Consider the following 19,259-nt stretch of genomic DNA (forward strand, 5'->3'; position numbering starts at 1 on the left):
ACACAATCCCTGACTTTGAGGAGGTGCTCAGATATGACAGTTTAGATGTCACTCCAAACAGCTAATATCTCACCTCCAGGACTCAAGTCTGGCTAACCGGATTCCCTGAATCTCTAAACAAAATATTACCCTGATCACACTCCAACAGCTCCTCAAATCCCAGAAACCATTTGTCTTCATTCACTCTCATCTAACATGCTCACACATGCCTGCTGCGTGTCCAATAAATTAATAAATTTCATTAAATACAAAATATTATGACTCAGGAATGCATTTTTTATTATGACATTGGTGACTGGGAAAATGTGAGTTCTGAACACTCATATTATGAACAATTTCCAGGAACTCATGGCAAACCCACAACCACCCAGAGATACTATCAACATGTACTTAGCTATAAGCACACAAATTTATGAAAAGAATACCAAAGAAAATTAAGAGTTGGAAAACCATCAATAAAAATACAAATAAAAAGCATTAGTACCATATACTGTACCACAATGCCCTTTTTTTAAAATAGTAGACATATAAAAAACAAAAAGAAGAAAAGAGCACTATCTGCCTAAATTTGTTTGGACACGAGAAAATTAAAAGCGAGACTGAATAAAGTAACGAGAAGGTAACCTGTGAAAATGGGATTGACACAGTAATGCTACTGGTAATCAAATATCACTATTAACAGACTTATTCTTACTCTGAACTAATCTGCTGTTGCATGGTCATATTCTGAGCACCATTTGTTGATGAAGTTGGTTCTGGAGTTGGAGGGATAGGCTCAAAGATTCCATTTACAAACTCTGAGAAGGTGGCATCCACATCATTAAGTGTTTCCCAAACCATATTCTCATGCAGGAAACCTTGATCAGTTAGAAGTTGGTATAGCTGGTCCTGTGAACATATATTTCATTACTGACATACTCAAATTTTTGAATGAATGTATAGGGCAATTGGTATATTTAAATAATGGATTTGCAAAATAGTAATTGCTGTATATAACAGACCAACTTTGTTAGCAAAACACTTACCCCTCTCTTATATATGGTGGAAAAGTGATTGTTACGAAAAAGAACAGCTATTTCTTCACGTTCTAGAGCAGACCCTAGCTCAAACAGCCCGTGGATTGTCAGTTGGGACCCACTGTTAGTCATAAATTCCTCACATAACATGGCTAAAATGTAAATATAGGTACATCAAATAAAGTAACAAGCAAGTTATAACATCTGCATTTATTAACCTGCTGAATTATTTGTCAAGGTCATAATTTTCCATTTCACAAAAAAAAAAAAAAAAAAAAAAAAAAAAAAAGTCTACAAAAGTAAACAGATAATTTAAACATCTTTAATACTTATTACAAGCTCAGGAAAATTTGGTGAAGATCACTGAATACCGTAGTGGTTTTAGTGCTTAATCATTGTATTAAGATGAATGTTTTAAAACAATGCAATAAAGTAAATAGATAGATATTAAAGATAAAAATGTGATTTTATTAGAATTTCCCACCAAGGATGGGTGATCCAAAAAAGAAACATTCACCATCCTCACCTACTTTCGAGTGTAAGCATTGTATTTCCTCGTTTAGTTAAAATAAAAAAAAAAAAATTACTAGCCAGTATCGAAGAGCACCTTCATAAATACAGTATTACCTTGCACATATTCCAACAGTATACCAAATATCATAGACCACCCACCTCCACTCTGGTCTAACAAAAATCCATTGTGCCTGCTGAATGTGCAGGCCCCTACCTCCCAATACCTAATTTCAAACTCTCCCTTCAGCTATTCCTCATGTCACCTGCACGTTCTATCCATCCTATATTTATAAAACTTCTTTACCATGCTCCTTTTTACATGACTAAACAATCACTGATACCAATATCAGTACTAAGGTGCTATTATTAATAAAGCACTGCATCCTTCACAAAAAAAAATCTGTCATAAATAACAAACATTAGTCTTAGAGAAAAGCAGATGAACAAAATCTATCACAAAAAACTAGCAAGCAATAGAATCATTCATAATTTCTTATAGGCCATAAACCATAGTCTGCAATTCCTTTATGTCAAAATACGCAAGCCAATGTTATTGATGTGCATTCTAAACACCATATTCCAAAATTCAGTCCATGTCAAAAGCAACAAGTCTAATATTCCATGGGAAGAATTGGAGGTGAAAAATTCACAGTTCATAAACCAATGTCTACAAAATCGATCTATTTCAAAGATCCCCAAGTCAGTCATATTGAGTTGCCATCCAAATTTTGATGACTGGAGAATTGTCCTCACAATTAAAATCAAAAGAAATGCTGGGTTCTTCATCTTTGGAAAAATCTTTTCCTAACCAAAATCAACTCAATCATTCCCACAACAGACAGCTGACCCAACTTGGGGAGGATAGGGAATGAGGTACGGAAAGGGGGAAGGGGAACAACCATCAAGAGAACACACTGTCTGTACCCTTCTGAAAATAAAGCTAAGCAGCAAGTGATGGTGAATGTGCATTAATGGGAAAAATGGAAATGTGTTAAACAAAACTAATTAGAGAAATGTTTCATATAAATTTAAAGACAGAATACTATTCTTCAAATCTGTAACATACAGCATTTATACATTATAAGCCTAACCAAGCACTACACCCGAAAGGGTCATACAGATAGTGTTTATACAACCTTCATTCCTTCCATAAATAAACAAACAAATTTTCTATAATGCATTTTGTTGTATATCCTTGACAGAGATTTCCGTTAGACTCCAATGTTTGAACAAGTGTATTTTCATTAGTCTCAATAAAAAGATTAAATGAATCTAGTTATATTTCAGAGAATTTTTACTGCTCATTGCTGCACATTACTTATGACAATCACACCAAGGAGAGCTTTCTCATTGCCTTTTCGAGTTTTGAAGTCAAATAGCCTCATTAGCAGCTGTTCCGACATCATGAAGCATCCCTACAAATGTCTTTGATAAGTATTTGCAAGAAAAAGACATCTCTCCCAGCTCCATTCAGCTGGGAGAGATGGAGGTAATAGGAATGGGAAAACAAGGGAATGGGGGAGAGGAAAGTCAGTCTCCCAAGAGTAAAGTGCATATTTTTTTTTTTTAAACAAGTCGGCCATTTCCCACCTAGGCAGGGTGGGAGACGGCCAAAAAGAAAGAAAATCCCCAAAAAGGAAATACTTTTATCATTCAACACTTTCACCTCACTCACACATAATCACTGTTTTTGCAGAGGTGCTCAGAACACAACAGTTTAGAAGCATATACGTATAAAGATACACACCATATCCCTCCAAACTGCTAATATCCCGAAACCCCTCCTTTAGAGTGCAGGCATTGTACTTCCCATTTCCAGGACTCAAGTCCGACTATGTAAAAATAACCGGTTTCCCTGAATCCCTTCACTAAATATTACCCTGCTCACACTCCAACAGATCGTCAGGTGCCAAATACCATTCGTCTCCATTCACTCCTATCAAACACGCTCATGCATGCCTGCTGAACTTCCAAGCTCCTCACCCACAAAACCTCCCTTACCCCTTCCTTCCAACCTTTTCGTGGACGACCCCTACCCCGCCTTCCTTCCTTCTCATAAAGTAACAGGACTGAATATAATAAAGTTGGTAGAATTACCGACAATATGTAAAGTAAAAGGACACAAGTGCAACTAATGTGACATTTTATTGTGGCAACGTTTCGCTCTCCAGGAGCTTTATAAAGCCATTACAAACAATACATGGACACAGAGGGTATATAAAGGCTCAGAGTGAGGTACCATTTCAATGGGGGGAGGGGGGGGAGGAGGAGGAGGAGGAGGAGGCGGAGGCGGAGGCGGAGGCGGCGGAGGCGGAGGCGGCGGCGGCGGCGGCGGCGGCGGCGGCGGCGGCGGCGGCGGCGGCGGCGGCGGCGGCGGCGGCGGCGGCGGCGGCGGCGGCGGCGGCGGCGGCGGCGGCGGCGGCGGCGGCGGCGGCGGCGGCGGCGGCGGCGGCGACGGCAGCGGCGGCGGCGGCGGCGGCGGCGGCGGCAGCGGCAGCGGCAGCAGCAGCAGCAGCAGCAGCAATTAATTCGTACATGAGTAAAAGCTATTACTTAGGTAACATAAAAATGGGTTGGACAAATATAGACTGGAAAGAGGCAGCTTGTTTCAGTGTTCACTCTCTGTAATGTGCTTTGTGTAGTGTAACAGGAGAGACTATGTGATGGCAGGGTTTACTGTTTTCTGTTTTCCTGAAAACAGTAAACCCTGCCATCACATAGTCTCTCCTGTTATACTACACAAAGCACATTACAGAGAGTGAACACTGAAACAAGCTGCCTCTTTCCAGTCTATATTTGTCCAACCTATTTTTATGTTACCCAAGTAATAGCTTTTACTCATGTACGAATTAACTGCTCTACTATATTGTATTACTTTTGTCACTACTACTACATACTACTACTACTACCACTAGTGAACATCGAAATGGTACCTCACTAGTATTGCACCTCACTCTGAGCCTTTATATACCCTCTGTGTCCATGTATTGTTTGTAATGGCTTGATAAAGCTCCTGGAGAGCGAAACGTTGCCACAATAAAATGTCACATCAGTTGCACTTGTGTCCTTTTACTTTACAGGACTGAATATGAAGTATTATTGTCCTGGTCTGCATCACATGTTATAATGTGGGAGTTTATAGGAAAAGGTGATTTGCTAAATGCATTTTTCATTTATACATTTTGTTTGGTTTCTATTTGGGTTATTTAGCAAGGGTCAGCTGCACTTATACTTCTTGCACTCATCATTAATTTCTGATTATACAGAACCTAGAAAATAGCAAGCAGAAAAATGAGAGGGAGAGTTTCTAGATAAGTCAGAAATGTATAGAAAATTAATGAATAAAGAACAACAGATTGCACAGAAGATGGAATACAGAGAATAGAGCAAAATGTGAGGAAACATAAAAGGATGCCAGTACAAACAGGTGTATTTACATACTCTCATTATTTCATATTGGATATCACATTGGAGGGAGTATGGAAGAAGTGAATGTTTTCAGACATTTGGAAGTTGACTTGTCAGCAGATGGGTTTATGAAGGATGAGGTAAACCACAGAACTGATGAAGAAAAAAAGGTGAGTGGTGCATTGAGGTATCTGTGGAGACAAAGAACGTTATCCATGGAGGCAAAGAAGGGAATGTATAAGAGTGTATAGTGGTACCAACACACTTATATGGGTGTAAAGCATGGGTTGTAAATGTTGCAGCAAGGAGGCAGCTGGAGGCAGTGGAGATGTAACTAAGGGCAATGTGTGGTGTAAATATTAAGCAGAGAATTCATAGTATGGAAATTAGGAAAAGGTATGGAGTTACTAAAAATATTAGTCAAGAGGGCTGAAGAAGGGCTGTTGAGGTGGTTTGTTCATTTAGAGAGAATACATGTATAACAAAGTAGAATGACTAGGAGAGCATATAAATCAATTGGGGAAGGAAGGCAGGGTAGGGATCATCCCCAAAAAGGCTGGAGGGAGGGGGTAAAGGAGGTTTTGTGGGTGAGGGGCTTGGACTTCCAGCAAGTGTGCGTGAGCGTGTTATATAGGAGTGAATGGAGATGAAAGGTTTCTGAGACTTGACAAGCTGTTGGAGTGTGAGCAGGGTAATATTTTGTGAAGGGATTCAGGGAAACCAGTTAGCTGGACTTGAGTCCTGGAAATGGGAAGTACAATGCCTGCACTTTAAAGGAGGGGTTTAAGATATTGGCAATTTGGAGGGACATCTAAGCTGTTGTATCTGAGTGCCTCTGCAAAGACAGTGATTATGTACGAGTGATGGTGAAAGTGTTGAATGATGAAAGTTTTTTCTTTCTTTTGGGGTTTTTCTTTCTCTTTAGGTCACCCTGCCTCGGTGGGAAAAGGCCAACGTATTTAAAAACAAACAAACTCTATGTATGAATGATAGTGGTATTGAACGATGAAAGTTTTTTATTCCTTTCGTTTTGGGCTTTTTCTTTCTTTTTGGGTCACCCTGCCTTGGTGGGAAATGGCCAACACATTAGAAAAAAAAATACCATAAAATAAGTATGTCTGAAAATGTAAGAACTTTGTACTGATTAAAGAAAGTGCCATTCAGTAAGTCTAAAACAAATTATGCATAAGCCCAGAAGAAGGCATACAGAGTACAAAAAAATTTAACCCTTATACAAAGTCATGAGAGGAAATAAAACAACCACAGTGGCAAAAAATACACAACAGCATTTTCCTCAAACTGTTTGCGTTTAAAAACTGACTACTTTAAAATTATGAACAATTTCCACATTTTACTAATATAAAACTAGCAATAAAGAAGCTATAGAAATTGGATAAAACATTCCTTACTAACCCCTTAACTGTGGCATACCTAGAAAATAAAGTTCCTTTTTGTGAGTGCATGCGAGTGTACGGCAAAGAATCAGATCCAGTGGTACCCCGAGTTTCGAACTGCTCCTAACTCGACCAATTATGTAGGTGTATTATTTTAAGTGCTTTGTAAGTGTATTTTTGGGGGTCTGAAACGGACTAATCAAATTTACATTATTCCTTATGGGAACAAATTCGTTCGGTAACAACACTCGAACAGCCTTCTGGAACGAAGAAATTCCGAAACTCGGGGTACCACTGTAAGACTAAAATTAATGGAATCTGATAAAAACTTGCCATTTTATGGGGTGTTGAAGATGAATGAAACTGATGGGCTGTTGGAAACATTGGCACTAAAGCACCAATTAGTTTTTTTAGGTTTCTGGTTTTTTAAGCTAAATAAAATATGATTTTAATTTTTTTTTTTGTATGTTTGGTTAACATTAAGTACCACATTTTGAAATAAAAATATCCCAATTGTAAATAGCTAGGGAATTACATTCCTTATCTGTGCAAAAATCATGGTTTATCTTATATCTAATGATTGTTTCTGTCATGCAACACTACATACAGGTTTTTACTGCCATACTAGAAAGCTATTGTTGATACAAGTTTATCTGTACTCCAATACCTACAATACTCTTATGGCTGTGTGGCATTAGCATTAGTGTTGCAAAGAACAGATAGCAGCTCAAACAATTGTATCCTTCTATTGTCAAACCCTTGATTTCAGTAGAACATAAAAGAATAACAAAGTAGTCAAGTTCAGTGGAATCATCTGTTATAGGAGAATCTGGATGAATTCCACTATTACTATCATCAAATCATGAAACATTGGCACAAATTACGAACATTCCTGCCAGTTCCATACCCTGTTGGCCTGTGGGTATATAATATTTGCCTTTGGTGTCATGGCTGGTGTTGTCACAGCTGGTAGTGGCATCACTGCTGGGGCATTGTCCAGGCTATGCTGTACTGGCTAGTGTTGTACTGGCTGATGGTGGTGTCAACAGTGTTAGTATTGCTATGGTTGGTGCTGCTGTCACCACTGATGCTGTCATGGTTGTTGTCACAGCTGTTGTTGGTACTGCATGTCATTTTTATACCAATGAAAGTACCATAAATGTCACAATCACTTTCAGTATCTCCTGCAACAGTATCACGCTGCCTAGATGTCTAACCACAGAACAAAGTAACAACTTGAGATAGAGCCAGACCTCATACACCACCACACCAGTATGCATTTCAGGGGAGAATATTCTGCATCACTATCACTTGATTCATCAATCTCCTTCTTATACATATATTCGTCTCCACTACTATTGCCTGAAACACTCCAATCACTATCCATTTCAGGGATAAAGAGCCATCAGTTTCTAATTTGTATTTCAAAACCAGAGGTGGAAGGAACTGCTATACCTTTTGTTGTACTAGCACTTTTCCTGGTCATAACACCATTCTAGTCCCCTTCAAAACCATAAAATAATGATTCCTTATCACCCTCCTTAATATCACTGGTGCCAGGATTGAACATTATTTCCTGGATTTCACTGCAAGAAAGGTTAGAATGTGAGTCAGCCATGATGAGCCTATGTTTACTGGGTGATATTACCACAATGGAAACCTGTAATTGTTTTACATGATGGCAGGATTGCTGGTGTCCTTTTTTCTGTCTCATAAACATGCAAGATTTCAGGTACGTCTTGCTACTTCTACTTACACTTAGGTCACATTACACATACAAGCATATATACACACACACACCCCTCTGGGTTTTCTGCTATTTTCTTTCTAGTTCTTGTTTATTTCCTCTTAGCTCCATGGGGAAGTGAAACAGAACTCTTCCTCCGTAAGCCATGCATGTTGTAAGAGGCGACTAAAATGCCGGGAGCAAGGGGCTAGTAACCCCTTCTCCTGTATAAATTACTAAATTTAACCCTTTCAGGGTTTCCGACGTATTAGTACAGCTTACGCACCAGGGTTATTGACATACTAGAACGCCTAAATTCTAGCGCCTTCAAATCTAGAGAGAAAGAGCAGGTAGGCCTACATATGAAAGAATGGGTCTATGTGGTCAGTGTACGCAGTATAAAAAAAAATCCTGCAGCACACAGTGCTGTTTTCTTTGGATTAAATCAGCGACTTTGCACTGTATTTTCGTATAGCATTCATGGTTGCATTCTAGTTTTCCTGGTCTCATTTTATAGAATGGAAGACATATTACAGAAATTGAGATGATTTTTATTGGTTTCACAATGAAAAGTACCTTGAAATTGAGCTCAAAGTAGCAGAAATGTTCGATTTTTACCAAAGTTCAAAATTAAATAAATCATGCCAAGTGTCCAATACACATCAACTGGTGAGTCTAATATTCTTTCACAAGTGCGCTGATATTATTTATACCATTTCTACACTGATGCAGTAGTCTGCATAACAGTAAATCTTCTATTTCTTGTGAGAATAAAAATGCAAAGTGGAAAGCAAAAGAATGTAAGAGGGGCCTGGGAACGTGACTAATGAACAGAGGCAATGTTATTTTAGTGCCAGGAATGTCTTTCTTGTTTATTCTGAACCTTATTTGGAAATTGTCATCTTCTGAAATTTGTGTGAAATTGGCAAAATTGCCAATTTCTAAGCACTTTATTGGATAGTTGAAATTGGTAAATGGGTGGTTTCTTGTACACATTCAATTGAAAAAATGGAGTTCTAGCGAAATAAATATGATTTTTGTCGACTAGTACACAGGAATTGGTTGAAAATAGGGCTCAAAGTGGGCAAAATTGCCGATGCGTAAACATCATTGAGACCGCTAACTTCGTGAGAGCATAATTCCGAAAGTTTTCCACCATATTTCATAAATTTGGTGTCATTATGATCAGGAAAAGATTCTCTATCATTTCATAAGAAAAAATAATTTTTTTTTTCCGAAAAATTTTTGACCCTGAGAACGAGTTTAGGAGAGTGCCTCTCGACCCTGAAAGGGTTAAAAAGAGAAACTTTTGTTTTTCTTTTTGGATCACCCTGCCTCGGTGGGATACGGCAGGTTTGTTGAAAGAAAAAGATTACCACAATGCCCCAAGCATACCCATGCAGCCTGGATTATTTTCCTAGGGGGTACAAGGTAGCTAGTGAACCAAATTACACAGCTGAGGCCTAAAATAGTGACACAGCAAATCTGAGGCTTAGAAAAATTGTGCATACCAGTATACAGGACACAATGACATTACTTGCATACTAATAGTTGGACAGAGTTAAAAGATTAACTAAGAAATGCAGAGAAATTATTGTCAACAACTTTTGTATTATCTAATACCTTTTACAAGTAAATCATTGTTGTTGGTTCTGATAGCTTCTTCTCTCCATGCAAAGATATTGTTGGTGAGCTGGTTGTAGGAGAGATCATTAATGATAGCAGCAGCTTCACTAGATGGATCTATCACCCATCCATGGTACAGCATGATGCCCAGCAAGTCAAACACACACAGCTCACCAGTAAATTCAAAGTCCCGAACTCTGTGGATCATAAACTTGTTTTAACCCGAGTAATCAAATTCAGTTGATATACACCAATACACTTCAACTTTTTTAAAAGCAGCTGAGTTAGCTGTGATGCTTTTGCTGGACTATGAACTAAGTACAAGTATGCTATTGACAGTAACCAAACACATCGACAACCTTGAGACAACAATCAATGAAATTGCTCACAGGCAACATCATAAATTACACAAAATAATAGGGCTCCTCAAAACCAAAAAGAATCATAATTAGAGTTATAATGATAATTAACTAAACAAAATTCTAAGCTGAACTTGAGTCCTAGAGGTGGGAAGTACAGTGCTTACACTGTATGATGGGTGGGGATGATGCAATTTGGAGGGGAATTGGAATTTTGTATGTGCACTTTTGGCAAGACAGCTATTTTTTTTTTTTTTTTTTTTTGGGGGGGGGGGGCGGTCCCCCGACCTTGGTGAGAGATGGCTGATGTGTTAAAAATTATTTAATAAATTTTTAGAGATGTTAAAATCAGATATAACATCTCATCTGTTCCAACTACAGAAAATCACATATATAAAACAAAGCCATATCTTGTTATTATACACTTCAAATTATATTTTAGCAGCACCTAGTCTAACCACAAACTCATATTTCACAGTTACCTTCAATTTTCATTTTTTTTTTTTTTGACAAATGTAAAAGCTTCCCTCATTAGAGAGAAGTGCTAGCACACATGCTCACATTTCATAAAAATTAGCCCATAAAACACAAAAAAATACTTAGGCTAATATAAGATTAAGAGATTAAAAATGGAGATCATATATTAGAGTGATTATGCATTAAAAAAAATTATGAATACTACAGGTGAATGGGGAAAATCAAACATCTTCAAATTTCCTTATGATAATAACTATCAAATACTGTATTGTCATAAAAAAATAATAAAACAGCAACACAACACTTTTTCTTAAGAAAAATTTATACTAAATAAAAAGCTACACAAGTCATCTTCTCGGGAAAATTTCACAACACAATAACTCACCCAGAAAACTTAACATTAACATCAAGGCCAGTAAGAAGCTTGTGGAGAATACTGATGGCATCTTCAGTGTTTTGTTCAACATGACGCCTCATCTCAGAGGGAAGAGAATTTCTTGGCTGATCAAATAATGCATTTCCAACCACCAGGACCAACTCTCCCCCAGTAATTTCTGTTCGATCTGCTGGTAGTGTAATTTGACCCTGCAAGAAACAATGTCAATCATTATTAGGTAACTATAATTAGGTTTCATGTTTATTAATATGTACCTTGCTTTATACATACATAATGAATGTCTATCTAAATCTAAATGTCACTCTTATGTATGGTATTTCTTTTTTCTTCGAGAGTTTAGCTATAATATCACACATTTTGAAGTTTTTAAAGTTATTACATAATATGTGGATAGTAATACAAACAGACATGGTTGCCAACTCATCACCAACAAAAAAAAAAAAAATTTTTTTTCCAGTTTCATGAGAAACACATTGTGCTCCTTCAGAAGCCATGAATTTTGCCATAAGCTGGGCTTGCAGATCCACTACACACATAATGTGATCTGTTACCCAAGTTTCAGGATCTACAACTTTCACATGCCAACAGACAAACTGGTCTCATAGATTTACAACTTGCAAATCCACTAACGATTACGTGTATACTTGCAGCGTTGTACAGTAAAACAGTCATACTGAATATTTCATAATGTGAGGCATCATAATACAATAAAAAAAAAAAGTAGTCGTCCCTGCAAATTCACAGGCTTTCATACATATTTTTACAGATTTTGATTATCCAGTGCTTTTACTGATTGGGCAACCAGTGAATGAATTCAATTATCCAACATTCTTTTCTGACTCAATGGCTTCCCACTCCAAAATCTCCTTAATCTGATCATCATTCCTCATTCACATCAATATTTGACAGATTAGAGATATATACAGGAAGGACCTATTTTACAGTGCTTCACTTGACGTTGGTTTGCTAATGTAGAGGTTTTGCAATTATGCCCATTCTTCATTTATTCAGACTTCCTACAATAAATATATTCACCACTCACTATAAGGTAAGGACAAAAATATTTTAAGGTAAGTAATGTGTGCAAAGAAAGTAAGTTGAAAGTGCACACAGATAAGAGTTAAGTGATGAGGGTATCAAACGAGTTAGGTGCAGAAAAACTGGATATCGCACTGGAGGGAGGGAGGGAGTATGGAAGTGAATGAGTTCAGATATTTGAGAATAGGTTCGTCAACAGATGGTTTTATAAAGGACGAGGTTAACCACAGAATTGACGAAAGAAAAAAGGCGAGTGGTGCATTGAGGTATCTGTGGAGCCAAAAAACGTTATCCATGGAGGCAAAGAAGGGAATATACAAGAGTATAGTGGTACCAACACTTTTATATGGGCGTGAAGCATGGATTGTTAATGCTGCAGTGAGAAAGAGGTTGGAGGCAGTGGAGATGTCATGTCTAAGGGCAATGTGTGGTGTAAAGATTATGCAGAAAATTCATAGTGTGGAAATTGGGAAGAGGTGTAGAGTTACTAAAAGTATTATTCAGAGGGCTGAAGAGGGGTTACTGAGGTGGTGTGGTCATTTAGAGATGGAGCGAAATAGGTTGACTTGGAGGGTGTATAAATCTGTAGTGGATGGAAGGAGGAGTAGGGGTCATCCAAGGAAAGGATGGAGAGATGGGGGTAAAAGTGGTTTCATGTGCAAGGGGCCTGGACATGCAGCAGATGTGAGAATGATAGGAGTGAATGGAGACGAATGGTTTTTGGAACCTGACAAGCTGTTGGAGTTTGAACAGGGTAATATTTTGTGAAGGGGTCCATGGAAACCGGTTAGCCGGACCCAAGTCCTGGAGGTGGAAAGTACAATGCCTGCACTTTAAAGGAGGGGTTTGGGATATTGGCTGTTTGGAGTGACATCTAAACAGTGATACTGTGTGAATGATGGTGAAAGTGTTTCTTTTTTGGGTCATCCTGCCTCGGTGGGAGACAGCAGATGTGTTGAGAAAAAAAAAGTAATTATGTACTGTACATGCACTTTTAAGGCCTATCTCTACTGCTCACTTAATATTATTATTTTTTATTATCACACTGGCCGATTCCCACCAAGGCAGGGTGGCCCGAAAAAGAAAAACTTTCACCATCATTCACTCCATCACCGTCTTGCCAGAAGGGTGCTTTACACTACAGTTTCCAAACTGCAACATTAACACCCCTCCTTCAGAGTGCAGGCACTGTACTTCCCATCTCCAGGACTCAAGTCCGGCCTGCCGGTTTCCCTGAATCCCTTCATAAATGTTACTTTGCTCACACTCCAACAGCACGTCAAGTATTAAAAACCATTTGTCTCCATTCACTCCTATCAAACACGCTCACGCATGCCTGCTGTAAGTCCAAGCCGCTCGCACACAAAACCTCCTTTACCCCCTCCCTCCAACCTTTCCTAGGCCGACCCCTACCCCGCCTTCCTTCCACTACAGACTGATACACTCTTGAAGTTATTCTGTTTCGCTCCATTCTCTCTACATGTCCGAACCACCTCAACAACCCTTCCTCAGCCCTCTGGACAACAGTTTTGGTAATCCCGCACCTCCTCCTAACTTCCAAACTACGAATTCTCTGCATTATATTCACACCACACATTGCCCTCAGACATGACATCTCCACTGCCTCCAGCCTTCTCCTCGCTGCAACATTCATCACCCATGCTTCACACCCATATAAGAGCGTTGGTAAAACTATACTCTCATACATTCCCCTCTTTGCCTCCAAGGACAAAGTTCTCTGTCTCCACAGACTCCTAAGTGCACCACTCACTCTTTTTCCCTCATCAATTCTATGATTCACCTCATCCCTCATAGACCCATCCGCTGACACGTCCACTCCCAAATATCTGAATACGTTCACCTCCTCCATACTCTCTCCCTCCAATCTGATATTCAATCTTTCATCACCTAATCTTTTTGTTATCCTCATAACCTTACTCTTTCCTGTATTCACCTTTAATTTTCTTCTTTTGCACACCCTACCAAATTCATCCACCAATCTCTGCAGCTTCTCTTCAGAATCTCCCAAGAGCACAGTGTCATCAGCAAAGAGCAGCTGTGACAACTCCCACCCTGTGTGTGATTCTTTATCTTTTAACTCCACGCCTCTTGCCAAGACCCTCGCATTTACTTCTCTTACAACCCCATCTATAAATATATTAAACAACCACGGTGACATCACACATCCTTGTCTAAGGCCTACTTTTACTGGGAAAAAATTTCCCTCTTTTCTACATACTCTAACTTGAGCCTCACTATCCTCGTAAAAACTCTTCACTGCTTTCAGTAACCTACCTCCTACACCATACACTTGCAACATCTGCCACATTGCCCCCCTATCCACCCTGTCATACGCCTTTTCCAAATCCATAAATGCCACAAAGACCTCTTTAGCCTTATCTAAATACTGTTCACTTATATGTTTCACTGTAAACACCTGGTCCACACACCCCCTACCTTTCCTAAAGCCTCCTTGTTCATCTGCTATCCTATTCTCCGTCTTACTCTTAATTCTTTCAATTATAACTCTACCATACACTTTACCAGGTACACTCAACAGACTTATCCCCCTATAATTTTTGCACTCTCTTTTATCCCCTTTGCCTTTATACAAAGGAACTATGCATGCTCTCTGCCAATCCCTAGGTACCTTACCCTCTTCCATACATTTATTAAATAATTGCACCAACCACTCCAAAACTATATCCCCACCTGCTTTTAACATTTCTATCTTTATCCCATCAATCCCGGCTGCCTTACCCCCTTTCATTTTACCTACTGCCTCACGAACTTCCCCCACACTCACAACTGGCTCTTCCTCACTCCTACAAGATGTTATTCCTCCTTGCCCTATACACGAAATCACAGCTTCCCTATCTTCATCAACATTTAACAATTCCTCAAAATATTCCCTCCATCTTCCCAATACCTCTAACTCTCCATTTAATAACTCTCCTCTCCTATTTTTAACTGACAAATCCATTTGTTCTCTAGGCTTCCTTAACTTGTTAATCTCACTCCAAAACTTTTTCTTATTTTCAACAAAATTTGTTGATAACAGCTCACCCACTCTCTCATTTGCTCTCTTTTTACATTGCTTCACCACTCTCTTAACCTCTCTCTTTTTCTCCATATACTCTTCCCTCCTTGCATCACTTCTACTTTGTAAAAACTTCTCATATGCTAACTTTTTCTCCCTTACTACTCTCTTTACATCATCATTCCACCAATCGCTCCTCTTCCCTCCTGCACCCACTTTCCTGTAACCACAAACTTCTGCTGAACACTCTAACACTACATTTTTAAACCTACCCCATTCCTCTTCGACCCCATTGCCTATGCTCTCATTAGCCCATCTATCCTCCAATAGCTGTTTATATCTTACCCTAACTGCCTCCTCTTTTAGTTTATAAACCTTCACCTCTCTCTTCCCTGATGCTTCTATTCTCCTTGTATCCCATCTACCTTTTACTCTCAGTGTAGCTACAACTAGAAAGTGATCTGATATATCTGTGGCCCCTCGATAAACATGTACATCCTGAAGTCTACTCAACAGTCTTTTATCTACTAATACATAATCCAACAAACTACTGTCATTTCGCCCTACATCATATCGTGTATACTTATTTATCCTCTTTTTCTTAAAATATGTATTACCTATAACTAAACCCCTTTCTATACAAAGTTCAATCAAAGGGCTCCCATTATCATTTACACCTGGCACCCCAAACTTACCTACCACACCCTCTCTAAAAGTTTCTCCTACTTTAGCATTCAGGTCCCCTACCACAATTACTCTCTCACTTGGTTCAAAGGCTCCTATACATTCACTTAACACCTCCCAAAATCTCTCTCTCTCCTCTGCATTCCTCTCTTCTCCAGGTGCATACACGCTTATTATGACCCACTTCTCGCATCCAACCTTTACTTTAATCCACATAATTCTCGAATTTACACATTCATATTCTCTTTTCTCCTTCCATAACTGATCATTTAACATTACTGCTACCCCTTCCTTTGCTCTAACTCTCTCAGATACTCCAGATTTAATCCCATTTATTTCCCCCCACTGAAACTCTCCTACCCCCTTCAGCTTTGTTTCGCTTAGAGCCAGGACATCCAACTTCTTTTCATTCATAACATCAGCAATCATCTGTTTCTTGTCATCCGCACTACATCCACGCACATTTAAACAACCCAGTTTTATAAAGTTTTTCTTCTTCTCTTTTTTAGTAAATGTATACAGGAGAAGGGGTTACTAGCCCATTGCTCCCGGCATTTTAGTCGCCTCATACGACACGCATGGCTTACGGAGGAAAGATTCTTTTCCACTTCCCCATGGACAATAGAAGAAATAAAAAAGAACAAGAGCTATTTAGAATAAGGAGAAAAACCTAGATGTATGTATATATATATATGCATGTGCGTGTCTGTGAAGTGTGACCAAAGTGTAAGTAGGAGTAGCAAGATATCCCTGTTATCTAGCGTGTTTATGAGACAGAAAAAGAAAACCAGCAATCCTACCATTATGCAAAACAGTTACAGGTTTTTGTTTCACAGTCATCTGGCAGGACGGTAGTACTTCCCTGGGTGGTTGCTGTCTACCAACCTACTCACTTAATATACAATGTAAACATGTTATCAGGCTTTTACATGCATTTGAAAATGAAAAAAGGCTTTGTTTCATTTTACAGTGATTTTTCACTTTACAGCAATAGCCCAGAACCTAACCAGCCTGCATTAAAGATACAAGTTCTGAAATGCAAAATGAACCCCAATCCAAAAAAAACTGTTGTTCAGAGCCAATTTTGCATTATTTGTAGTTTCTATCTTCAGGGACCTCTGGGAATGTACCTCTTCCTCACACCCTTCCCCATTAAATTTTAGGACCTGTATATGACAATGATAGATGTGTGGGGAGCATAAAAAATTATCAAACAAATAAAATTAAATATAATAGTACCTGCAGTAGGTATTATATTCAATTTTATTTGTATGTGCAGTACATAAGTAATGTAGTTCTATTTAGATATAATATACCTAAGCATCATATGGAGTTGAACATCATAGAATTGGACTGAATGTAGAAACCTGAGACAGGAATACAGATACAGCTTTTCATCTTATTTTCAGATCAACTATTTGTATAGGTGACTTCTCTTATATCACCAACAGGTACTGCCAATGTCTTAATTAAATACTGTCAGCAGCACAAAATGCTTCCTGAAATTATGTCCATTTCTGCAATGCATGCCTTGTCATACCCATGGTCAGGATTTGCTACTTACTAACACAAGCGCATAAGTTGATCAGCATAACTATGATAGACATACAGTACAGTAGACAGACAATTGCATGCTCAGAGCCTTCTAGGTTTAGGTAGTAGACAGACAGTACAGTACTTGGTACATCTGAATGTACTGTATGTTGTTCTAGTGTCTTACTATTCATCTTATGATACTCTGATACATCTTTACTGTGGTCATTTGCATTAACTTGCTACAGCATCCAAGTTCAAGACTATCAGCATTATCCATGTGTTTTGGAAATATAAACACATATGCAGTATAATGTGATCCTTTAATGACAACGTTTCGCCCACACAGTGGGCTTTTACAAGTCACAAACAGATCTGTTTGTGACTTGTAAAAGCCCACTGTGTGGGCAAAATGTTGTCAATAAAGGATCACATTATACTGCATATGTGTTTATATTTCCATTGTGTCGGTATTTTATACCATTTATTTCCATCCATGTGTTTTACTGGTTTTAATACAGGAACATTTTTATTACAAATCAATCCATTTCTTAATCTCTTCCTTGGTAGTCTTAGATAGATAGATAGATAGATAGATATATATATATATATATATATATATATATATATATATATATATATATATATATATATATATATATATATATATATATATATGTATGTGTGTGTGTGTGTGTACACATGTATATGTATACATGTATATGGTGTCTTTTGTCTGTCTCATAAATATGCAAGATTACAGGTACGTCTTGCTACTTCTACTTACACTTAGGTCAAACTAAACATACATGTACACATTTATTTATACACACTCATCTGAGTTTTCTTTGATTTGATTTTAATAGTTCTTGTTCTTATTACTTTTCCTTTTATATCCATGAGAAAGTGGAATAAGAATCTTTCCTCCGTAAGCCATGCGCGATGTAAAAGTCAACTAAAATGCTGGGAACAATGGGCTAGTAACTCCTTTTCCTGTAATAATTACTAAAAAGAATAAGAAGAAAACTGTCAAAGTGGGAAGTCTGAATGTGCGTGGATGTTGTGCGAATGATAAGAGATGATTGTGGATGCTATGAATGAGAAGAAGCTGGATGTCCTGGCTTTAAGTGAAACAAAGCTGAAGGGGGTGGACGAGTTTCAGTGGAGAGAAATAAATGGGATTAGGTCAGGGGTTTCAAATAGAGTTAGAGCTAAAGAAGGAGTAGCAATAATGTTGAAGGATAAGCTATGGCAGGAAAAGAGGGACTATAAATGTATTAATTCAAGGATTATGTGGAGTAAAATGAAGGTTGGATGTGAGAAGTGGGTTATAGTAAGCGTATATGCACCTGGGGAAGAGAAAAGTGTAGAGGAGAGAGAGAGATTTTGGGAAATGTTGAGTGAATGCGTGGGGAGTTTTGAACCACGTGTGTGTACTTGTGGTTGGGGATTTCAATGCTAGTGGGTAAAAATGTTGTGGAGGTAGTAGTAGGTAAATTTGGGGTGCCAGGGGTAAATGAAAATGGGTAGCCTTTAATTGAGCTATGTGTAGAAAGAGGTTTGGTAATAAGTAATACATATTTTATGAAAAAGAGGATAAATAAATATACAAGGTATGATACAGCACGTAATGAAAGTAGTTTGTTAGATTATGTATTGGTGGATAAAAGGTTGATGGGTAGGCTCCAGGATGTACACCTTTATAGAGGGGCAACTGATATATCGGACCATTATCTAGTTGTAGCTACAGTTAGAGTAAGAGGTAGATGGGACAAAAAGAAAATAGCAACAACAAAGAAGAGGGAGGTGAAAGTGTATAAACTAAGGGAGGAGGAGGTTCGGGTGAGATATAAGCAACTATTGGCAGAAAGGTGGGCTGGTGCAAGTATGAGTAGTGGAGGGGTTGAAGATTGTTGGAATAGTTTTAAAAATGCAGTATTAGAATGTGGGGCAGAAGTTTGTGGTTATGGGAGGGTGGGTGCAGGAGGAAAGAGGAGCAACTGGTGGAATGATGAAGTAAAGGGCGTGATAAGAGAAAAAGGTAGCTT

The 19,259-nt window shown here is 38.4% G+C and overlaps 1 protein-coding gene across 2 annotated transcripts in view; it reads right to left on the minus strand.

The window, feature by feature from the left end:
* The window catches only part of LOC128693200 (ubiquitin carboxyl-terminal hydrolase MINDY-1), a 43,143-nt gene that overhangs the window by 11,925 nt on the left and 11,959 nt on the right, over positions 1-19,259 (minus strand). For both annotated transcript variants that reach the window (XM_053782683.2, XM_053782682.2), the window contains exons 3-6: positions 10,905-11,104; positions 9,681-9,880; positions 1,026-1,168; positions 695-888 (exon numbers count right to left, since the gene is read on the minus strand). In XM_053782683.2, coding sequence (XP_053638658.1) covers positions 695-888; positions 1,026-1,168; positions 9,681-9,880; positions 10,905-11,104 — 737 coding nt within the window. The remainder of the gene's footprint in view (positions 1-694; positions 889-1,025; positions 1,169-9,680; positions 9,881-10,904; positions 11,105-19,259) is intronic.

The sequence above is a fragment of the Cherax quadricarinatus genome, chromosome 28, assembly GCF_038502225.1.
Source record: "Cherax quadricarinatus isolate ZL_2023a chromosome 28, ASM3850222v1, whole genome shotgun sequence".
NCBI classification, from domain to species: domain Eukaryota; kingdom Metazoa; phylum Arthropoda; class Malacostraca; order Decapoda; family Parastacidae; genus Cherax; species Cherax quadricarinatus.